The sequence below is a fragment of the Erythranthe guttata genome, chromosome 3, assembly GCF_056151865.1.
Source record: "Erythranthe guttata isolate IM_541 chromosome 3, IM_541, whole genome shotgun sequence".
NCBI lineage: Eukaryota > Viridiplantae > Streptophyta > Magnoliopsida > Lamiales > Phrymaceae > Erythranthe > Erythranthe guttata.
Window position 1 is genome coordinate 517,221 of NC_142535.1, and position 25,135 is coordinate 542,355.

The 25,135-nt window shown below is 37.6% G+C and overlaps 2 protein-coding genes and 1 long non-coding RNA gene across 5 annotated transcripts; 2 read left to right on the forward strand and 1 right to left on the reverse strand.

Moving 5' to 3' along the window:
• Positions 1-6,721: 6,721 nt before the first annotated feature.
• Positions 6,722-9,093, forward strand: LOC148771446 (uncharacterized). Of its 3 annotated transcripts, none has more exons than XR_016030171.1 (4): positions 6,722-7,002; positions 7,240-7,441; positions 8,497-8,736; positions 8,808-9,093. It is a non-coding gene; the product is annotated as an uncharacterized LOC148771446 (long non-coding RNA). The 3 variants fall into 3 exon arrangements; XR_016030170.1 differs by having other exon boundaries at positions 6,724-7,002; positions 7,275-7,441; XR_016030172.1 differs by having other exon boundaries at positions 6,729-7,002; positions 7,275-7,441; positions 8,607-8,736.
• A 2,880-nt stretch (positions 9,094-11,973) lies between these two features.
• Positions 11,974-13,963, reverse strand: GALS1 (glycosyltransferase family protein (DUF23)). The gene is made up of 2 exons (XM_012977360.2): positions 12,629-13,963; positions 11,974-12,536 (listed from the first exon to the last, which is right to left on the reverse strand). The coding sequence occupies exons 1-2, from the start codon at positions 13,753-13,755 to the stop codon at positions 12,167-12,169; spliced, it is 1,497 nt and encodes a 498-aa protein (XP_012832814.2). The 5' UTR covers positions 13,756-13,963; the 3' UTR covers positions 11,974-12,166.
• Positions 13,964-23,795: 9,832 nt separating this feature from the next.
• LOC105953640 (Cysteine/Histidine-rich C1 domain family protein) lies at positions 23,796-24,958 on the forward strand. Its single transcript, XM_012977314.2, has 2 exons — positions 23,796-24,216; positions 24,389-24,958. Exons 1-2 carry the CDS (start codon positions 23,886-23,888, stop codon positions 24,868-24,870), a joined length of 813 nt encoding a protein of 270 aa, XP_012832768.2. The 5' UTR covers positions 23,796-23,885; the 3' UTR covers positions 24,871-24,958.
• Positions 24,959-25,135: the final 177 nt, after the last annotated feature.

Genomic DNA, 25,135 nt, shown 5'->3' on the forward strand with positions numbered 1-25,135 from the left:
AAAAAAAGAGAGAGAGAGAGACGGGATTTTTGTTTATGTGCCGGTTAAATTTGATTTTTGTTGCAACCGGATCTTTTGGGCCTACTACTCACATTTCCACGTTTCGTATGAAGTTTGGCAAAGTCTGTAGCCTTTGTTATTTAATGCTGGATTTGATTTCATTATCCTTTGATTTTCGCATTGCAATTATCGTGTGGTATTGAGTTGTGAGTTTGTGACTTTGTGTGCACGTTATGTATAGTGATTCTTCTCACTTACTTCCAAGATTCTCTCTTCGTTTTGATCTTTTTGTTAAGTGTTTGAACAGCTTGCTTGAATCATCAAGATCATTAGTCCATGTTGAGTTATCTCTGCATGGTGATTGCCCAGAAAGGGGGAGAAAAGAACAGGAGAAAAGAACAGTAACGATGGCATGAACACAGGGGGAGTTCCGACAACTGTTGCGACAGTTGCTGGAACAGTGCAGGAATGCAAGAGGGTTCAGACAACTGTTGAAACAGTGCATGAGACAGTTGCTGGGCAGAAATATAGGACAAATAATAAGCATTGTGAAGAGAAGTTGTTTCTGCTACTGCATATCCTTTTTATCTCGTGCTTATCTGAACGAATTATCTGCTTTTATTTTGGAACTATGGTTTATTTACAGTTTACACTATCTGGTGAACTGTTTGATAAACTGTTGCAACAGTTTATATGTGCAGATGTTATTTTGAATTTGCTAACCCTTGTTCATGCATGTATCATATAGTTAGGGGGAGTAAATGTTCTGACCAATCAATGCCAAAGGGGGAGAGTGTTAGAATCTCGGTGGGATTCTAAGTCCACAACACCAAGTGGAATTCTATGGAGATGTGTATTAATATGAGGAACATATTTTCCTTAGTTATCTCATTAGATAATTTGAGAAGAAATAAATTATCTCTCCATATTAATCACCTGAACGTGTCTATCCAAAATAGAAGGAATTCCATCTTTTTATTATTATTGTGGTAATTGTCATTAATTGGTTTCCTTGTTTTATTTTCAGAGCTTCACAAGAATATAAAAGGAGGAGCTAATGCCGACGTTATTTGCTGAGTCTCTTATCACGTGGATAATTTACCACTTTGTCATCCACCGCCTTCCATGTCTATCAAGCCGAGTAAGCAAAGGGGAAGAATGAATGCATTTACAAGAGGAGCTGCCTAAGGATCATTCACAGAGGGAGATACACATGCAGGGGGAGCTGACTCCGTTGTGAACCACCTGCCAAAGCCACTACTGTGGGAACAGTTGCTGAAACTGTGGCACTTACTGTTGCAGCAGTTGATGCCACTCTTGTTGTTGAAAAGAGTTGATGATGATCTTTCGTTTTATTTGCTTCGGTCTAATCATCTGATTGTTTTATTTTCAGGTTTTTTACTCAGCGGGACAAAATAATTATAATCAATAAACGACAAAGGGGGAGATTGTTAGAATCCTATGGATTCTAATTGTACGAGAATTAATAAAACTTGTGCCACAAGTTTTCATATACCCTGAGCTAAAGAAGGGAAGAGTCCTTGTAGCTTTTAATTCTTTTAATTTGTCATTAATTGATTTATAATAGGAATTATTCTTCTAAAGAGTTTCCTTGTTTTGAAAATATTATTTCCTACGTAATTAAGAGTTTCCTAACCCTAATGGACTCTTTTTTCCTTGTAGGATTCTTATAACATGTAGAAGTATAAATACAGCAATACGGCGCCTCAGATCTCACGTCTTCCTAGAGAGAAAAATTTACGCAGAATATTTTCTTTACTCTCGTTTTTATTGGCGTCGTTTTGGAGAGAAGCCGATCTCTCTTTTCTTGGTTGCTGTAGCACGCCTTTTGTTGGAGAAGAAAAATTATATTTTTCCGCTCTTATTTTTGCTGCTCACGGAGCGTCTTGTTAATCGAGAGAAGATTTCAGAGAAATATTTTTTTCTCTCTCGTTTTTATTGCTCCATCGTGATACGTGATTTTCATAGAAAATATACCGGCTTCAAGGCTTGTGGTGAAGACACAGATTCAAGGAGTATCACCAGTTTGCTTCTTCTATATAAAAAGAAGATCGGTTCTTCGGGAGAGGGGCTCAGAAGATCTCGGGAGGAGATCGATCCGCCGACTGAGGGATTCAGCGTTGAAGGGAGTTCAACCGTGCGGAGCAAGGGACGTGCTGCAAATTGAAGATTTATAATTCAGCGTAGTATACAAGAACGGCGTCAACAAAGAGGGAGTCTTTGTATTTTGATTAAGTCCTATTATTGTATTCGTAAAACTAAAAATTAGTAAATTTTATTTGCAGGTCCCCGTGGATGTAGGGTACAGTTGTATCCGAACCACATTAAATTTGTGTCTCGTTTATTTCTGTTTTTACAAACTGTTTCACGAACTGTTGCAACTCTTCACGCAACAGTAACGAAAAACTGAATCTGACACAAATAATTTATATATGCACGAAATAAATTCTAACAATTTTTATATGTTCATTAATCTGCTGTTGGCTACTTAAATGTCACATATCAACTAGTGGTACATACGAAGATCAAATGTATTTTGTGGGGTGCATTTGAGGAGATATATACTTGATATGTCTAATTGGGCCAGCCCAATGGGCCTACAATCTCTTTACCTATTGGGCCACGAGCCTAATATCTAAAATTATTATCACCGAGACCCAATCACCTTCAAATAAGGTTTGGGCCCAACAATCTCATCTAAGCTATAAATAAAGATTTGAACTCATTCCTCAAGGTACGTCCTATTAACTGAGCAATACTACAATGTATATTCTCTGGACTATTTCTATGATCAGCACGTCTGACTTGAGCGTCGGAGGGGTTTCCGCCGGATCAACCCCCGGCTTAGTTCATGTGTTCTATGATCGCAGGTACCTCAGGATCATCAAGTTGTCAACCTACTGATCTGCTTTGCTCTCCCAGTTCATTTTCTACACTACCCCAGGTGATCTAAGTATTTAGCATCATCATTTTGGCGCCGTCGACTGTGGGAACGATGCAAACCAGATCACGTAGCCAACAAGATCCTCCTGAGGCGTCAGCTCGGAGAGAAAATGACACAGCTAACGACCTCCCATCTCGTGGAGGCTCTGGCTTGCCACCTCCTCCACATCCCATGGATCCGCATCGCGAGGTTCAGGTGATCCCCCACGGGACCCACCACTCGCCGATCCACCACTCCCTGCTCATCGAATGGTTCAAATAACCGAGGATGCGTTCCAACGCATGATAGCAGAAGCTTCAACTCGCGCTGCCACAGAGGCCGTGACCCAATATTATCGCCACGATGGGAGCAAACGCTCCCAACGCGATACCAACACCTGCTCCACATGTGGAGCCACCTATGGCACCACCGCCATCGACTCCCAGGGGGCTTACATCTGCCCCCAAAATATTTCACTCGCCAAGGGTTATCGACTCCCTGGGGGCTTACATCTGCCCCCAAAATATTTCGTTCGCCAAGGGTTATCGACTCCCTGGGGGCTTACATCTGCCCCCAAAATATCTCGCTCGCCAAGGGTTATCGACTACCTGGGGGTATACAGTGCCCCCAAAACATTTCGCTCGCCAAGGGTTATCGACTCCCTGGGGGCTTACATCTGCCCCCAAAATATTTCGTTCGCCAAGGGCTATCGACTCCCTGGGGGTTTATAGTGCCCCCAAAATATTTTGTTCGCCATGGGTCATCGACTCTCAGGGGGCCTACTTCCGCCCCCCCTCGAACGGTTCAGATAACCGAAGAGGACCTTCAGCGTATGATCGCTGAAACTTCAACAATATCAACTTCTATTTGCTCCTCTAACGGTTCTGATAACCGATGAGGACGTGTTCTCACTGAAGCAACGACACAACCGTGTGCATCCACCTCAGACCATAAGTCTCGAGCGCCTCACCCTACAGTGAGTAGTTAACCCATCCCAAGGTTGGGCATCACCCTTACCTTTCAACCCCAAGTGGGTTCACATCACATCTCAAGAGACGAGTATAATCTCCCTACTCAAAAAATAGAACATCCCAAGGGGTGAACATCAACCACCAAAATAAAAAAAGGGGGTAAAATCGCGCACACGAGACCCAAGAAAAAGAAGAAGATGAAGAAAAAAGAAAAAAAGAAAATCAAAGAAGAAGAAAAAAGAAGAAGAAAAAAGAGAAGAAGAAAGAAAAAGAAAAAAGAAGATGAAAAAATACAAGAACAAGAAGAAGAAAAAAGAGAATCAAAGAAGAAGATGAAAAAATAGAAGAAAAAAGAAAGAAGATGAAAAAAAAAAGAGAGAAAAAGAAGAAGACTTAGAAGAAGAAAGAAAAAAGGAAGAAGAAAAACCAAAAACAATAAAAATAAAAATAAAAAAGAGGAGGAGAGGGCACGCGCGCGCTGACGCGCGCAAGTGTCAGCGTCAGAGAAAGCAGAAAAAAAAAAAAGGGCAGAGAGGCGCGCGTAGAGAACACGCGCGCGCGTGCACAGCACGCTCGCGTCAGCAGAAAGAAAGAAAAAAAAAAACACAGAGGCGCGCGTGCACAGCACGCGCGCGTGGCGAACACGCGCCTGCCGCGCGCGCGTGCACAGCACGCGCGCGTCAGAAGAGAAAGACAAAAAAAAATAAAAAAATATGTCACGCGCGCGCGCCTCCCAAGGCCTTTTGGAGCGCGCGCTCCCATCTAATTGGACTCAGCTTTCACCGCCCTCCACCAAATTGCGCGTAGATTTTGACTCGCTTCACCAAATCGCACGAGAATTTCAACGCGCTCCACCAAATTCCGCGAGCTATTTACCGCACCTACCAAATTGCGTTCGCTATCAAATGAAAAATAAAAATAAAAAAATTATTTCTCCACGCCATGCCAACGATTAACGCAAGACTACAGCACCGATCTACTCTCAATACGATCCGGTAGCCCTTTCGACTTGGCTCCCACATCGTCTCGAGAGTGGGGGGCTTGCGAGACAACTTCCACGAGGAGCCAACTCGCTCAATACTACCACCCGCAGCGAGACAACTCCCACGAGGAGCCAACTCCCTCGGGTCTACGAAACGACAGCGAGATAACTCCCACGAGGAGACCACTCGCTCCCTCCTACAACCCGCAGCGAGACAACTCCCACGAGGAGCCAACTCCCTCGGGTCTACGAAACCAAAGCGAGATAACTCCCTCGAGGAGACCACTCGCTCTGTCCTACAACCCGTTGCGAGGCAATTCCCACGAGGAGCCAACTCGCTCGGTACCACAACCCGCAGCGAGATAACTCCCACGATGAGCCAACTCGCTCGGTACCACAACCCGCAGCGAGACAACTCCCACGATGAGCCAACTCGCTCGATACCACAACCCGCAGCGAGGCAACTCCCACGAGGAGACAACTCGCTCGGCACTACGAGCCTAGTGCAAGGCAACTCCCACGAGGAACTACCTCGCTCGGTAATAAGACTCGATGCGAGACAACTCCAACAAGGAGACAACTCTCACAGAGCGACCTGAATCCGCATGCTCCCCAGTCGCGCGTCCAATGCTCCTACAACTTCGCTGCGAGACAACTCCCATGAGGAGACAACTCGCCCGAAATTCACTATCTAATCGCAAGCTCAAGTTAGCACGATTACAACCCTAGAAACACTTAGAGATATTATGAGATATATAGCCTGGCCAGCTTGATTACTCAAATTTATCTACTTGTTTTCGATGGGTCCTTCATTAAAACGTGGCCACGGTCCAAACATACTTACGACCCACGAGGTCTAACAAGGGGCACGATCCCCATAAAAAAAATCTTGAGAGTCTGATCCCCTCTTCAAGTACATCACGCACAAGGCTATATGTAAACACATACAAGCAACGCGTCAAAACATTGACAATGTCGATAAATAACAACTCCCACGAGGAGATAACTCGATCAATTCTATTACCCCAGAGACAACTCCCACGAGGAGATTAATTGATCCGTGCTACTACATTATCGCGAGACAACTCCCACGAGGAGATAACTCGATCAATTCTATTACCCCAGAGACAACTCCCACGAGGAGATCAATTGATCCGTGCTACTACATTATCGCACTAGGCCAAAATGCAAGACTGGCGACGTTTTTTTTAGCGACGGTTTTATGTTCGTAGCATGTTTGCGACGTTTATGAGTTAAAATCGTCGCTTTTCGTGGAAAACCCCGGTTTTGTTAAAAACCCTAGCGACGATTTAAATAATCGTCTCTAGCACGCGACGCAACATATGAAAACGTCGCACGTATTAAAAAAAAAAAAAAAAAAAAAAATTTAGCGACGAAATAGGACTTTCGTCGCAAGGTTTACATATTTTGCAATTTTATATTTGAAAACTCGCGACGAAACAGTATAATACGTCGCCATAGTTCTTTTAAAAAAAGAAAAATAATATACGTTGCGACGGTTATGTTGAAACGTCGCTAGTAATGCCCAATTATTTAATAATAATTAATATATGGCGACGGAATTTGAAAAAACGTCGCCATGATTTTATTAAAAAAAATATTTATATCTTTGTGTGCGACGGATCTGGGAAACCGTCGCAATAGATATTTTCAATTGTGTTTTTTCCTGAATTTGGTGGCGACGTAAACCTGTATACGTCGCTAGGGTTCCTTTTAAAAAAATATTATCGTGCGACTTTAATTTAGAAACGTCGCAAATTTTAGATTAATTATTCTGCACAGACCCTAATTCGTTCACTTTGCTGCTCTCTCTCTTCTCTCTCTAAAATTTCTCTCTCTCTCTCTCTCCTTCTCCGATCAGCCCACCACCGCCTGCTGTCCGCCGCCCGCTGCCCGCCGTTCCCCGTCAGCCCACCGGCGTTAGCCCTCCTCCGTGAACCCTAATCGTCGCCGATCCCGTAAGCCCTCCGCCGCAGAAGTCTCCCGCCAGCCCTTGCCGCCGTCGCCGTCAGCCCTCTCCGTCGCTGCCAGACCTCTACCGCCAGCCGTCCTCCGTCCGCCCTCTTCCGTCCAGAATTATATTGGTAATTTTGTTTGCTGCTAAGTTTATATTGAAGGTTTTTTTTTCTTTTTTTTTTTTTTTTTTTTTTGTCAAAATATATCCTTAATTACCTCAAAGCTAAGTGTGCTTCCTCAGTTGATAAATATATTCGTAAACGAACATTTAGAAAAATCCGTTATTTTTAAGGTTTCGGATTGAGTGGTGGGTATTACTTTCTTCTTCTTCCTCCGAACCCTAATTCCCCTCTTTTTTTCTTCAGGAATAGCGAGTTTGATTCCATTTTCTAATTGGCAGGTGCCTACACTTACGTTTCTGAGCTATGGAAGAAGAAGCAATCCGATGTGATGCGGTTTTTGCTTAGGGTTCGCTGTTGGGAGTACCGTCAGCTTCCCGCTGTTGTACGTGTCACCCACCCCACTCGCCCCGACAAGGCCCGCCGCCTCGGCTACAAGGCCAAGCAGGTACGCAAATCCTTTTTTTTTACCCTTCGCATGATCTTAAATCTATGATGAACCGTTTGTTTAGTCCCTTGAAGAAATGCGTATGTGTTTGTTTATGATCTGGTATATCTGTTGTCTCCAATTTTGGGGTTTGAGAAAGCGGCTTCATCTTTGAGTTTCAAGGTTTGTAGTTGTTGTAACAGATCCTCCCTTGTTCTGTATTTTTTTGTTCCTTCTCCTTATATCCCAATAAAAAGTAGTTTTAATTTCAGTGATGTTGTTTCATATGCAATTATCTTAGTTTCAACCATTGCATAGGATACATACTTTCGAGAATGAAATTTTCCTCAGTGTCTTTGTTGTCTCTGTGAGATAGATATTGCCGTTAGTCTTACTTGACTGGATAATATAATGGTACGTGGTGTTTTAAAAATTCAGGTAGTTTTAGCTCTACTGGTCAAATTTGTAACAATATTTTGTTTTACTGAAATTGTCTTTTTGCTGCTGATACAATCAGTTTATTATTTAGGCAGTATGTAAGAATGGTTTACATGATTTATAAACAAAGATTTTTTAAATCACTGCTGGTGTTGGAATTTCATGATCTTTGGATCATTTAAGCTGTCCACTTACTGATGATAAATATCATTATGATTAAGTATTTAAGTCTCGTTATCATGTCTTTCGAATTCAGGTCCGATGGCCATTATCCCTTGTTATCTCAAGAAAAGCTCTGACAAAATATCAGCTAATATTTCGGTTACTAAAAATTGATGTCAATTAAAAATTGAAAAGCTTTCTCGTTGCCACTACTACCTTAATTTAGTTTTAGTTTATGAATGTAACTTTGACTTGATAGAATAATTGTGATTTTAATAATTGTGACCCTTCCCAATTTCTAGGTATAATTGTTGCCCACACTTGCAGATTAATTCGTCTTATCTATTGCTAATCTTGTGTTATATATGTTCTTGCAGTATATTCTTGATGTTTTATATTGGGTTTAAGTTTTTGTACTCGGACGTATTTCTTTAAGGGTTGCGATTAATTTTTGTGCGAAATTACATGGAAAACAGGGGAATTGATAAATGTATTTTTCTCATTAAGTGGTCTTGGTAAAAAAAAGACTACTTCTTATGGCCTCCCGTCGCCGCTGGGCCCCTTCTTTCTTTCCATTTGTCTCCAGGAATTTTGATGCACATGGGCAGAGGTTACCCTTCAAAGGGTATTGTTAGTCAAGAAAAAAATAGTGGGGGAGAAACTCCCATGGAAGAGAAGAAGAACCAGAGCTTCATTTCAATCAATTTCTAGTTTGGGTAAGTTTCAAAAGTTCAATTGAGTCATTAAGTTTCAATTAAGTTAAATTGAGTCCTTACAACAATTGCAGGAAACCCGAGAAACAATGCAAGAACAAAATAAAGTTAAAGATGAAAAAGTTGATCGATTAGAAGAGCAATTGCAAGAAACCCGAGGTATTTTGAACACCTTGCTCGAGCGTTTTAATAGTGGAGTATGAACACGAGTGAAATTAGTGTGCCTCTTCAACTATTAAATTCATGGTTTCAAGTTTTTATGTAATTTTTGAATTGATGTTTGTGTTGTATTTTGATATTTAATTGGTAATCGTGGTTTTTAATATTTTTGAGTAAATATGGTTTTGGTTTTTATTTTTATTTTTTTTAACAGCTGATTTTATTTTGTAATAGAAAATAATTAAAATAAATAAACTAATTAAAAAAAAAACGTTTGCGACGAAAACAAAATCGTCACAAACAAAAATGAGTACTTGAGACGAAATATATTCCATTAACGTCGCCAAATTAATTAAAGCCGGGCGACGAAAAAACTATTTAGTCGCCAAAAGATTCGGTGAACTTGCGACGAAATATGAAATTTCGTAGCAACAACTTGCGACGAATATGCATTATCCGTCACGAAAAATAAATAAATATTTTTTTTAGAAAATACGGTTTTAGCGACGAAGTGTTTTTTTCGTCGCCACACTTGGCGACGCAATTGTATTTTCGTCGCTGACTTTGCGACGGGGCACTTTGCGTCGATTTTGGACTGATTTGGCGACGAAAATAAAACGTCGCTAAGCGTGATAAAACGTCGCTAGGAGATAAAATTCGTCGCGAATTTTCGTCGCCAGTCTTGCGTTTTGGCCTAGTGTCGCGAGACAACTCCCACGAGGAGATAACTCGATCAATTCTATTACCCCAGAGACAACTCCCACGAGGAGATTAATTGATCCGTACTACTACATTATCGTGAGACAACTCCCACGAGGAGATAACTCGATCAACACTATTACCCCGCGACGAGACAACTCCCACGAGGAGATAATTCGCTACTACATCGTCGCGGGACAAAACCGACGACTCAAAAAACTTACATAGCAACAACTTGGTCGCGCTACGCGCCAACGCGCATTCACGCCCCTCCGACACACGCTCCAACGCGTTTTCGCACACCATCGACTACTACAATTTTTACTCTCGACATGATCTGTCACCCATTCCAATATGGCCCCCACATCGACTCGAGAGTGGTAGGCTTAATGATATGCCTAATTGGGCCAGCCCAATGGACCTACAATCTCTTTACCTATTGGGTCACGAGCCCAATATCTAAGACTATTATCACCGAGGCCCAATCACCTTCAAATAAGGTTTGGGCCCAACAATCTCATCTAAGCTATAAATAAAGGTTTGAACTCATTCCTCAAGGTACGTCCTATTAACTGAGCAATACTACAATGTATATTCTCTGGACTATTTCTATGATCAGCACGTCTGACTTGAGCGTCGAAGGGGTTTCCGCCGGATCAACCCCCGGCTTAGTTCATGTGTTCTATGATTGCAGGTACCTCAGGATCATCAAGTTGTCAAGCTACTGATCTGCTTTGCTCTCCCAGTTCATTTTCTACACTACCCCAGGTGATCTAAGTATTTAGCATCATCAATACTATACTGTGATATGTTGAAAAACATATGTCAATGCACCATATATTGTCGTACGTACTACATTATGCAACGGCTCAAGTTACTAAATATGGTAACAAAGCTTTTTTTTTTTTTAAAAAGCTGTGTTGGTTGCATATTTTATGTTAATGTACATCTAATTTTAATTAGGTGAGATCAATGAGTTTAACGAATGGTACTCACCGCGACTCATTACAGTGAAAAATGAACAACGTAGAACGAAATTTACGAGGAGAAAGAGAACAAAATACCTGTAAAAAATGCAAAAGTTTCAAATTAAATTTCTGAAATTATAATATATAAACCGATAAAAATAGAGAAAGAAAAAAAACCCGATTTTCAGAGATTAAAAAGAAGTTGAACCTGGTAGAGAGGGGTATAGTAGTAGTAGATGAAGTGAATTCCAGGAGCTAGGAATCATCTTCTTCATACGAACAAATGTTGCATAATATTTATTACATTTGCAATAATTAGTTAATCGATCGATGAGAGTTTGTGATTTCATTAATCCAGAGAAGAATAATACATGATCAGGAGCAAGGAAAGAAAGACCACAAAATATAAGAGGAACCATATAGTGCAACTGCAACCTTAATAAAATGAGGATAATTTAATGGAAATCAGCATAATTAAATCAAAATAATTGATTATATTATATATGGTTTAGAAGATAAAAAAAATGATGGATTGTGTTATGACACATGGCAATTAGTTGGATGATGCATAACGTGAGACTACACTGTATCGCTTTCAGAACATGCCAAATGTCATGAGTCTGGAGGGATCTTAAATTTATATACAGTATGATATAATTATAGATGTAGATGAACTCAAAATTTAAAAAAAAAACAAACTAAAATGAAAGAAAATTGGTAACGGCTATTATGGGAAATTTGGAGTTGTTATGATAAAAAGAAAAGAAAAGTGTGATGTAATGATGGATTGATTTTTTACCCAAACAATGAATAAGGCATCATTCCCCCACCATCTTCATCTACCCATCTTCTCACATTAACAACCAATCCCCAATTCTTTATTTATTTATTTATTTAACCACCACTTTTTCATTTTACAATACATACATAAATAAAAACAAGTAATAAAAATAATTAATGGCAGTAGAGAATTCAATCATCGAAATAATATGGAGAGTGGACAAAAGAATCAAAACTAGTAGAGTATATATATATATATATAATGTTGGAGGCAAGGCAAGGGAAGGGGGTTTATACTTAATACTTAATAGTCTTTGACTCTACAGACAAATCCAAGTGGGTGGGGGGGGTGGGGGGTGAGGGCCCCCCAAATATAGTGATTAATTAGCAATTTCCGCCAGGCCAGACAGACAACACCCGTGCCAGCGGTGGTGGGGCCCACCTCCGCCCAAACACTCTAGATACGTCTTCTACCAACAAATACTAGCCACACTCCAATGCCAGAAAGGCACAACTATTCTCTATTCCCCCATTTTCTGCTAAATCAATGCCCAAAACATATGAATATGAATAATTATTGTGTCGGTTCATACTTCATACTACTCCTCCTTTTTCCTTTTTAGAAAAATTAGAATTGGATCATCAATTCTTCATCATCATCATCAATCAAAATTAAACATAAAACATGGGTGGACTAATTTTTTACACATTAACATACAATGGAAAAAAAAGAATTGATCAATTTACTCATATTTATATATAATATATAAAATAATAAAATCAAATAATTAGCTAATAATTTACTCTCTTTTTTTTTTTAATAAAAATCAAGAATGGAAGAGGCGCCGCCGTCGCTGTGAGCCAACTCCGATGGTGTCCCTCTCGAACTTCTTGACCGTGGGTGCGAGTTTCTTCATATTGTCATCGTACACATACGGGATCTTGTCCAGGTATGTTGTGGCCTTCTTGGCCGATATCGGAAGCATATTCCGGCACAGCTCCTCGTGGACGGTGATCGTGCTGTGGTAGTGGTAGTACCTTATTCTGGACTCGGTGTCGTGTAATGTTCCGCCGACAACATTCTCCGACATGTGCACCCCCGTCGCGTACGCGTTCCTCGCCTGTATTGCGTATTTCCGATCTCTCCTTATCTTCGTTCTCGAATCCCTAAACATCATCTTCTCGAAACCCCATTGCCTGTCATCATTCATTTTCATTTCATTATCCCCAAATTATTAGCTTACCCTAATAATATTGCAATTGCAATTGCAATTAATAATTAAGGTTACCTGGAGTAATCCTGGGTTGAATCGTTCAAGCAGAGGACGCTGGATATGGCGTTTTGCTCAATTGTGAACTGCGTGTTGTTGGAGAAGTCGCGGAGGACTGATTCCAGAGAGTCTCCGTCGGGGATGTATATATACTCGTCCACATCGAAATAGAATGTCCAGTTGGCCGAATGCCGGTGCCGGTGGAGGCAATCGTTCACCACCAGAAACTGGTTGTAGTAGTACCCGTCGAACTCCGCCTGACCCCTAATGTCCTGCAGCGTCACCCTCCCACCTCTTATCCACGGCTCCAGCACCGCCTTCACCTCCGCCGACACCCCGCCGGCGTCGTGGAACACGAAGTGTGAGCTCGCACCGAAGAACCACGCGTGGTACGCCACCCACTCCCTCATCCTGGCGGCGCTCAGGTTCCCGTACAGGGAGGAGCCGCAGTAGAGATACTCGTATTTATACGGCGGCGCGTACTTGGACTCGTCGTATGAGCCGGCCGCCTCCTCAAGGGCGGTGAACTTCTCGTACTTGCGCGGGGACTCGCCGTAGTAGGCGTACACCATCAGCTTGCCGCCGCTGTTGTCGGAGTTCGGATTCTCCGTGAAAGTGCAATTGACGACGACGACAGTGTAGACGCGGCCGTAGCCCCAATCGGGGAGAATTTTGTAGGCCTTTGACCTAATTGAGGAATTGCCGTTGTTTGGGATCCATTCGCACTTGTACCACGGGCGGCTGAAAACGTGGAGGGGTTTCGAGGCGAGACCGACCACCGCGAATGTGGTCGGACCGCCGCGGTAGGCCCCCATCTGGACGAAGAGAGCGGCGGCGCTGCCGAATGATTGGAAGATGCGCTTGTTAGGGTCGGCGGGAGGGCTGCTAACCAGCTTCTTCTCTGTAAGAGGGGCGACGCCTCCACCGCCAACAATGCTGCTAGCAGATTTAATGGGGAGAGATTCAACGGCGGAGCAACGGGAGGTGGCGGAGAGGATGGTCTGGTAGTAGGGCTGGAGATTCCAAACCAGAGTAACAAGGGTTAGGGCTAGCAATGTGACGATGAAGGACTTGGTCTCGAAGCAGAGGAAGATCTTTGCGACGGGGTTGGCGGCGGCGGTGGGCGGCGCTCCGTCCTTCCTCATTACACCGACAACGGGAGGTTTTCCAATGACTGACCACTCCTCTGCTTTACAAATTGACCGACACCTTTCTCTCTCTCTCTCTCTCTCTCTCTGTGAGATGGTGAATTTCTGGTATTTATTTATTCCGCTTTTCTCTTTGCCTTTTGCCTCCTACAGTGAGTTATTTATACCTTCTCAACTATGCCCCTTGATCTTTTCTTATTTACACAAATGCTCCTTGCCTGCATGATTGGATCATTTATCTCAATTCTAATTTTGTATTCTCTTTTATATTCACTTTAATATTTAATATGTGTATATCATATAAGCACTTGATATATATTATATATATTTGTACAAGATAGATATATGAATTAAATTAAAGTAAAAGATCCATCCCAACACTATCACCATACCTAGTAAATGCAATTAAACAATTAATTTTATCCTACATTAAACAAATTTAAATTAGTGCATCCAGGTCACACCAAAATAAAATAAAAGAACTTGAGAATAACAGATCAAGTCATAAATGAATTGTCATGATAGTATATAATAAAAGAGGAATTAAATAAATAATAGAGTATGAAAATAAAAATTAGTTATGAAGAAGAAGCAAATCGTGAGAAAAATGAAAAATTATGTTTGAAGAGCAATTTTGCCAAATAAAACATACAAGGTGGCAATCATTAATATAGAGTGTGACATCCCTAAATAGAATCAATAAATTTTGTTATTAACTGTCAATTAGTTGCTATAGTTGATGATTGTAACACATGTTTAAATAACTATTTACATACCAGTGTTCTATGCTTATGTGAAATTGGATAATAAAAGTGTACCTAAGCCACGTAACAGTTGTTTGAATTTGATTGTATAAGCAATTGGTCCAGATCAAATGAACTTTAATTTAACTTGACAAAAATTTGGCTCGAGTAGCTTGATATTTCGTAAAAGAAAAAAAAATGAAATCCTATCAAGCTCGAGCCAAACTTCATAATCGCTGCTTATCGGAAAAAAAATGTGTCTTGTAATAAGGTTCGTTATGTTAACGAATTGAACTCAAACGAGCTTTTTACGAATAATCTCGATAGAGTATTGAATAATTTGATTGGGGAAATATGCAATACACCCCTCATTTGGAAAATATTTTGATTTAAACCCAATTGACTTTAAAGACTTTTTCCATAACCCAAATCCCAATTTAAATTAGTGAGACCCCCCTTATCAGATATGGTAAGACTAAAATACCCCTATGGGTTAGGGTTTTAATTTTACTCCTCATTTTCACACACACTCTCTCACGTTTACTCTCTCTCTCTTCTCTTTCTTCTTCTTTTTTTTTTTCTTTTTTTTTCTTTGCAGAGCTCTCTCTGTTCTCTTTCATCTTCTTTTTTTTTTGTTTTTTTTTCTTTGCAGAGGACAACCGCCGCCGCTATCCATCGAGATTTACACCAGTGCCGCCGTTCTCCTTCGAGATTTCTACCGGCATCGCCGCCATCCTCCCTTCTTTTCGCACCACCGTCATTATCCACTCACCCAACCACCGATCACAGCCGCCGCCTAGGGTTCTACCGTCAAACCTCCCCAAAAACTCATATTGTCGTATACGTATGGATATGTGGGTCTGTGTGTGTGTTTTGTATGTGTGTGTGAAATATTGCAACTAAAAAGTGTGTGTGAAATGTATCCGTGTGTGTGTGTTTTGTATCTCTCTGTGTGTGTGTTTTGTATGTGTGTGTGTGTGTGTTTTGTATATGTGTATGTGTGGAACTATTTCTTCTTAACTTTGTATGTGGGTCTGTGTGTGTGTGTGTGAAATGTATCTGTGTGTGTGTGTGTGTTTTGTATCTGTGTGTGTGTGTTTTGTATATGTGTATGTGTGAAACTATTTCTTCATAACTTTGTATGTGGGTCTCTTTGTATGTGGGTCTCTGTGTGTGTGTGAAATGTATCTGTGTATGTATTTTGTATATGTGTATGTGAAATATTGTTGTGTGTGTGTGTGTTTTTTATTTTTGTATTTTTTGATTTTATTTTTCCAGATCTGTATTACAGTTTCATATTTGAACAACAGCAGTACTATGACTATAGTCATATTCGAATATGACTATTGTTGAATATGATTATAGGTGTGTTTGTTGTGACTGAAATGAATTCACATAATATTATATGAATTGCATTTAAAGAATAGTGCAGATTCATTCAGCAGAATTATTCACATAGTAGTCACATTCTCATGTTTTTTTTAGTGCTGCACATCATGTCGCCAACCTTGATGATTATGTTGAAGTATGGAGGGTCGTTTGGGGTGAAGATATGCCAGGGTGATTTTGTGTATGAAGACCTCGTCAACTCCCATCCCTCTCTCTCGTTATTTTTCTATCTTTATTTATGTATTTTTCGATTTTTTTTTCTAGATCTGAACAGAAGTAGTAACATTACTAGTCATATTCGAATATGACTATAGTCATATTTATGTAATTTCTCGATTTCTCTTTTTTTTTTTTTTTTTTCAAATCTGAAAATTGTATTTTCAGATCTGAACAGTAGCAGTAACATGACTATTGTCATATTCGAATATGACTATAGTCATATTTATGTATTGTTTGAATATGATTGTAGTCATATTCGAATATGACTATTGTTGAATATGACGGTAGTCATATTCGAATATGTTCTATTTTATCGTTTTGAAGTTGACTTCTAATAACTAGATTCAAATTGTGATTTTTTTGTGTGGATGTTGATTGGATTGTTTTCGTAAACAATAAGGAACCTTCGTTGTTTTATATAATTTGGTGAACATGACTATACCACACTATATAATCGGAATTGTTAAGTTGAAAAAGTGAAAAACTGCAATATAAAAAATAATATGACTACAGTTAATATAGTCACATATAGTCATATTCAACTATAGTCATATTCGGCTTTGTAAATCTGTCGAGAAAGGAATTTCAATTTTTTCTTTGAAAAAAATTAAAAAAAAAAAATTAAAAATATATTTTTATTAAAAAAATATTAAAAAAATAAATAAATAAATAATGGATAAATAAAATTCGAAAATAATAAAAAAATAAGAAATAAAAAAATCATTTTTTTATTTGGTAGCAAATTTTTAGGGATTTAGAAGCAGATTTTAAGGAAGGAATTAGATTATTGTTATGGAAAGAGAGAAAAAAAGGAATAATTGAGAATAATTATGTTAATCGACATAAGGGTAGATTTGGGAATAAAATTTCTAGGGGGTTATCACAAAGAAAGATTTAAGGGGTGGACATATCACCATTTCTTATCTATATGGGGGGTGTATTGCTAATCACCCCTATATATAAGTTTCAAACGGCAGGTAATAATGCTTAATCTTGGTGATAAAATTTAGAATTTTTTTTTGGAAGAAATGAAACAAGTATACTTTATTGTCTTAGATTTGTGTATGGTGAATATATTCACGAGTATGTATAATCTATATGATTCCTTCAATTAATGACAATTATATATATCTGTCAAAAATAAATTATGAAAATAATAATTATATGTTAAACAAAATTAAATGATAACAATAATAATGGGACAAATAGGAAGAAAGAAGGACAAAAGAAATAAAAACAATTTGATATGATAATTAATTGACACGGAATGGTAGGTACAAAGGCCAGAAACTTCTTGTTTGTCATTTCTCATATGCTCTTATTATTTCTTTAATTTATCATTTACTTTCTTTAGTCCTAATTATTAGTATTATAATAATTAGTATTGGTAATACAATTAGTATTATGATAATAATTATTATATTTATTTCCAATAATAGTTGGCATCCTCACAAAATTGCTCTGTATATGCACCGCTAATTGTATCTTATGTAGTGGGGGTCATTTCATATGTAAGAAGACATTTATTATTATTTATTATAGAAGAAATAGTATATGTAATATGACCTTTTCTGCAGTTTAAATAGTTACATCATATGTCACACCAAAATTAAAATTTATATATAGTAGCTACAATTTTTATTGTCAATTAAAAAAAAAAAGATTTGAAATATATTTGATCATAGAAGCAAGTGGAAGATCAAAATTAATTATCATTTATTATGTTGACCAACTCCATAATTGGAATGAAGGAAGCAAATCATTGACTCCTACAATTCAATCCAATACTAGTTTAGTTAGTCTACAACAAAATGAATTCTTTTTTTTTTTTGATAAGATACAACAAAATGAATTCAATAAGGTAAATTAGGTACGATATTTACTATATTGCCGTTATACATACATACATACATACCTTTTCATTAATAATTGAACATTTGTAATTATATTAAATTAATTGGCACAGTGGATAGGGCTTTCAAATTGATAAGCACAACTTAGCAAAGCCCAAAAGGCCCATTTCGTAGTGTTTTATTAACAATTATGGGGATGTTTGGTTATGTTTCTAATGAGAATTTCTAGTTTTTAAAATTTCTGATGGAAAAAGTAGATTATTAGATTTTGTGTAGAAAATGGGAATATTTTTGGATGAATGGATATTTTTAGTTTTATGTAGGTGTAGAAATAGGAATATGTTTTGTTGTAGTGAATTTTCTCTACGAAAGTACGTGCAAAAGTAGAATATAGTGATTGAGGATTATTATTATTATTTTTGTTTGCAAAAGTGAATTTTTTCAGGATTATTATTTTTGTTATTATTATTATTATTGTTTATATTCTTATATCATTATAATTATTATTATTTTATTATTTTAAAGTATTATTATTACTATTACCATTATTATTATTGTTGTTGTTGTTAGTATTACCACACTAGGCTAACCATGTGTGACAAACTCGACCTAGCGACCGTTGGCAAGGGGATTCGAACTTGGGTCAATTGACCCAAGCTCTCTTGCTCCAACCGCTAGGCCACCCTTGCGTAGGGGTGGTAAACGAGCCGAGCCGGCTCGTGAGCTCGACGAACCGGCTCGTAAAAAGCTCGAACTCGGACTCGAGGTTTTCAAGCTCGAGCTCGAGCTCGCGAGCTCGAGCTTTCTGACGAGCCGAGCTCGAGCCCGATTTTAGTTGTTCATCAGCTCGCGAGCCGGCTCGCGAGCCGGATTTATTAATATTTTTTTATTTTTTTTATTTTTTTTATTTTTTATATGTTATTTTTATTTAAAAATGTATAATAATATAAAATATTATAGAAATAAATACAAATATTAAAAAAATATATAATCACAATTTTGTGTTTATTTTGTAATTTTTAAAATATTTTTTAATAATAAAATAATAATAAAATAATAATAAAATAATATTTAAAAAAAGAAAAAAAAAAAAAAAAAGGGATTGGGCTCGAGCTCGAGCTCGAGCTCGACAAAATTAACACGAGCTCGAGCTCGAGCCAGAAAAAGAAGAACTTGACGAGCTCGAGCTCGACAAAATAAACTCGAGCTCGAGCTCGAGCCAGCCAAAAGAGGCGAGCTCGGCTCGAGCTCGGCTCGTTCACACCCCTACCCTTGCGGGTTGTTATTATTATTATTATTATTAGAAGAAGAAGAAGAAGAAGAAAGAGAATTTGGGAGGAGAGAGTGTAGATATTAATGAGGAGAGAGAAATGAGTTGGTGGAATAAAATATGTAGGTTATTTAGTAGGTTTTAGTAGGTTTGAAAATTGAAAAAAATATGACTAGTTATTTTCAATAGAAATTTGATAAGAAAAAATGGAATTTTCTGGATAAAATTATCAAACAAACATGATCTCGATTTTATGAATAGTATAAAACTGGAAATGAGTTGTTCATACAATATTACTAACTGAAATGCTAAATCCTACACTATATTTACTAAATCATGCACACAACTCAAAAAAAAAATTCTTTAAAATCTTCTCTTCTTCTTCTCCACCCTTCTTTTCCCCTAACTTTTTCACAAAATCACACACTAAAAATTCTTAGCATTCCAAGTTCGAATTTGAGAACAACTTCACGTGTTCAAAAGTTGGAATTCGAGGAAAAAAATCGAATTGATGTGAATTTGAATAATTAAAAAGGCTTAATGAAATTGAATAAATATTAAATAAAATTGAACTCATTTTTTATTATAATTCACGTAAAAAATTAATGAATTTTGAGTGAGTTGGATAAAATTATCTTAGAGAGAAGTTAGACAGAATATGAGTAGAATTTTTTTTTTTTATTTATGTGTGCGATTTAGTAAAATTTAGTGTGCGATTTAGCACGCCCCTATTACTAAAATCTTTTTAAAAATTTACCTTAACTGAGAAGCCCATTTATTTGATAAGATCATAATAAATCTTAATCCATTTTTGATTTATAGTAATAGAACTCGAAATAAAATAAAGGGTCTATTAGATATAAACCCCTTAGACATTCAAATAATAGGGGTAGACCCAAACTTAAATTTGCCATTTTGATAAAAACTCAAACTTTTCTAAATTACATAAGTACCCTCAATCAAATCCCACAAATCCCGTTACTTTACCTTTTGAAATAATATCAAATCCCACCCTATTTTCCCGTTAAAACACTATCCCCACAAACTCACTACCAAAAAATCTGCAAACCTCTCAAAACCAGAAATTTATACGGATCTCGCGGACGGTGCCGGGGGAATTAGATGAGGAAAGTACTTGCTCCTCGCCGGAGTCCGATGGAGACACCGTCCGCTGTGGTGCAGCGTCGTAGCAATTTTCCGGCGCTGGATTTCGCACAACAGCCTTTTCTCGTCTTTTCGAAAGTATTCATTGGAGAACTCTCACCGATCAGGCATAACCTTCCCAAATCCCTAAAAATTCATCAGATAAGCAACTCAATCAATAACCGAAAAAAAAAAACCAAAATTCCTCGTTACAGATCGAAGGATTCGATTAGCAAAAGCTCACGTAAGTATTCAGTTGCCGAACGAAACTGGAGAAATTGTTGTGCTTGAAATACTTGGGCAGCAAATCTCTGGCAAACTCACGTAATTTGGCCCAACGAAACCGACAATATACTAATAAACTATCCCACTGATATAATTTGACTATGGATCTCGTTAATCGACTATGGGCCGCCGTCACTGCTCTAATCTAGGGTTACTCAAATCTAGGATTACTCAGATCTAGGGTTTTGATAATTCTTCGGCCCATAGTTGATTAACGAGATGCATAGTCGAATTACATGTGTGTTAATATACTATCCCATATCATTTAATATACTATCCCACTAGTATAATTTTACTATGGATCTCGTTAATCGACTATGGGCCGAAGAATCATCAAAACCATAGAATAATAATAATAATAATAATAATAATAATAATAATAATAATAATAATATATATGGAAACTGAATAATATGTTTGTTTGAAATACTAATCAATTAGGGTAATTTTCCTTATTATATGAAAACGATTAGGGTAAATAATAAATATATATGAAAAAATAATAATATAAATGGAAACTGAATAATATGTTTGTTTGAAATACTAATCAATTAGGGTAATTTTCCTTATATCATGTAATAGACTATCTCATTGATCTAATTCGACTATGGATCTCGTTAATCGACTATGGATCCCGTATTATTCAACCACATAGTATATTAATAATTTCAATATAGTACATTAATCTGCTATGATAGTATATTACGGTTATAGTAGTGATATGAAATTGTGTTACAAACAATACACCACTGAAATGACAAGAACATTGAGAACAAAACCAACGTAAAGTATTCCAACATAACCAATAAAATAGTACATTAATAATCTCATAATTTCAATCTAGGGTTTTGATAGAATACTTAAAACACATCATAACACAATCAAACCAATATGTCGAGTTAAAAAACTCTAGTACATTAATAATCTCATAATAGTATAATAAAATGATAATGGTAGTATCATATGGTATTCATAATAGTATACTACTGTATTACAACGGTTTAGCACTTAACCGACGTTACCGAGCCATTACATCGTAAACACCTCTTTATAGCAACCAACCCACCAAACCTCGAAATCATGTCCTCATCGTCAGCCAAGATACATTCACCAACGCCTTCCAGCCTATATGTCATGCTTATATCCCACCCATCGAGTTGTGGCCACTTTGAAATAACAAATGCAACCAATGAACCGCGAGTAAACCCATTCGAACATCTCTTTATAGCAACCAACCCACCAAATCTCAACAAAATCCGTACAAAATTCGACATCGATAAAAACCTTGAATCATGATACGACATTAAAAATACAAAATACTAAAAAATATATTAATATGATAAAAAATAAACTTAAAATGCAAAATTCATACGATAACTTAAAAAAGACTACACAGTATATTTTAATGTACTACCCAGCGTCCTAAAATCCGCTGTTATAAACAAATAAATCAACTATCGACCGGGATCAGACACATGAACTCCACGACCGCGGACAGTTATTTCAATTACTACGTAAACCAACTACGATGTTCATATAAAATAACTCTGGTCCAATCTGCGTGAACAATCCTTATCTAACTCTGTCAATCCTCTTTCAAACAAACATCATCCGCCAAAATTAACGATGTATATATGACGGAATAATTTTGTTAGAAAATGTTCTACATAATATAATCAAGTATCAACACAACTCTTAAAATTTCTAACCACCGTACACGACGATCCTAGCCATTGAACGAAAAATAAATCGAAAAACGCATTCATACCCGGTTAACAACGTCCAACAGATGAGCGCTCAATTCGATCCTATTTCCACGACGGTGCAGAAATCTTCAAAGATAAAAAAACCCTTGGAACGCTGAAAGAGAACATCCGAAAATATTATACACGATTTGGTATAACGGCCAATGATGTCACGTAATATTATTCCGTAATTTTAGGCAACGTATCAGCAAATCTCAAATCACGTATTAAAGGAATTAAATGCCGTTTAAAAATAAACAGGGGTATTAAAGGAAAATTATATAATATATTTTGCCAAGTTGGCAAAATTGGGTCTATCTCAAAAAGTGGAAAAAAAATTGGATCTACCTCATTAGAAAATATGAAAAAGGGGGTTATCTCTAATAAACCCTAAAATAAAATAAAAAGAATAAAAATAAAAATAAAAAAATAAATGAAGGTTAAGTGGAGAATAACTTATGAAGTAAAATTTCAAAGATGGAATAGTAAACAAAATCAATTATCTACATAAAATCTCCACTTTAAACACAAAACAAAGCCTGCCAACATTTTTCTTTCAAATCGAATAAGAACCCTTCTCGCTGGCTTTTTTATTCCTTTTTTTTTTTTTCATCCTTAGTTAAAAATATATATATTTTATATTTTAAAGAATAAATTTTCACTGATCCTCATTGGTTACATTCCAATTTAAATAAAAATAAAAAAATCAATCTTGACTTTGGAGCATATGTTTGTGCATAATTTTCATAAATTGCATGTGCTTTTTGGACTCCAGCTTCTCTTATATTCAAATGTAGGCATCTTTGGACCCCATTATTACTTTACATTGTTTTGCATGTAATGCAAGACATCGATATATTAATGAATTAATGATGGTCTAATCAAAGTGGTGTATAATTACAAACCTTCGATCAATAACTAATGTTTTATATAATATGATATACTTAATTTGGATTAATGAATTCTACATTTATGAGTATACGTGCCAACAATGTATTTGGTTGCTCAAAATTAATTTCGGCTGAATGAGAAATTAAAATTTCAAAATATGACTATTAAGAGTAGGGTTTAAACCGCTTTTGATCCGAACCAATGTTATTAGGGTCAAACACATTCAGGTTATGGAGTTGTAGTATTTTCAGGCCTCGTCTGGTTCCTATGATAAGATTTAGCCAATATAAAATTAAATATATGAAAGATCAAATAAATTGTGGGACCGGAGGATGGCCAAATTAGCCAAGATAATATATATTAAAGCCATTGTTTTTAACAATTCCAATCCAAAAAACATAATTATGCTAAACAAAGTCCAATTATTTAATTAGTCGTGGTTAATTTTACGAACCAAACAAAACCTCAGTATAATCTCTCATGCGGGTGCTGAAAAAGGTGAGCAGCCACTTTATGGCAAACATAAATAATATTCCCCAATGCCAAATTTAAGCCATCGCTTTGAGAAATTGTGAATAGAGAAGAAGAAATGAGAATGAGAAGATCATCTTCAACTGCAGCATCATCATCATCACTTTCTCACATACAATTTCCAACCTCAGCTGCTCAGCCTTCTACTAATGGAGGACAAAATCATGAAATCACACACTACACACACTCAAATCACCCACTCACACAATTAAATCTCTCTCAACTCTTCACTTGCGATGGTTGTAAAGAGTACGGTGCCGGAACCAGATTCTCTTGCCAACACTGCGACTTTCAGCTCCACGACTTCTGTGCTGCCACCCCTCCCCTCTTAAACAACCATCCTCTTCACGGTCAACATCAACTCGTTTTCCACTCCAAACCCAAATCAGGTATTAAAAAAATATATTTTTGTGTGTGCATGGATGATAAAGATCTAATCTTTACCGTCAATTACTCACACCAGCATGGATTTATGTGTTTTTGTGTAATATTGTGTGTGCATAAATGATAAAGATTTGCTCGAAGTATTTCACTAAACGGGCGTTTCTTAATGAGCAAAAGGTGGAATGTCGTGGCCAACATGTGACGTTTGTGGCAAATCAACAAAAGGGTTCACCTTCCGATGCAGAGCGTGCAACTTCCAGATGCACCCTTGTTGTGCAATGCTGTCAACCGAGGTCAACTTTCCGATCCATCCCCACCCGTTGAGAGTGCTGCCGCCATTGAACGGGGCGGCCATGGATTGTGGTGAGTGCAAGAAGAGACGATCCAAGGGTAGAATATACCGTTGCACGGTGTGCAGCGATTACCATCTTCACGCACTCTGTGCTAAGCCCTTTGTTAACGGCCTCCAAGCTAACGGGATACCCACACCTGGGAAGCCGACTAGTGCACTTGGGACCGCAGCCCGATTAGCATCTCAAGTGGTGATTGAGTTCATCGGAGGGCTCATTGAGGGTATCGGAGAAGGCATGGGAGAAGCTCTCGTCCAGAACATGGTTAGAGGTAGGTGCATCAGCAGACGCACACGAGTGCGCGAATAATCTTGAGCACAACTTTCTTTTCTTTTTTCCTAAAATAATTCATTCATATTTGAGATATAAATATTAAATAATGAAATTTCACTAACAATGTGTGTGTGTTTGTGTGTGTGTGTGTGTGTGAGAGAGAGAGAGAGAGAGAGGGAGGGGGGGTTCTTTTGGATTAGGAAAAAAAAAAAAAAAAATAATATATCACAACTCAAATTATAAAGTAAGAAACAGTGTAAGTCTGAAATGATATACAAGATGAACTTATGGAACAACTTAA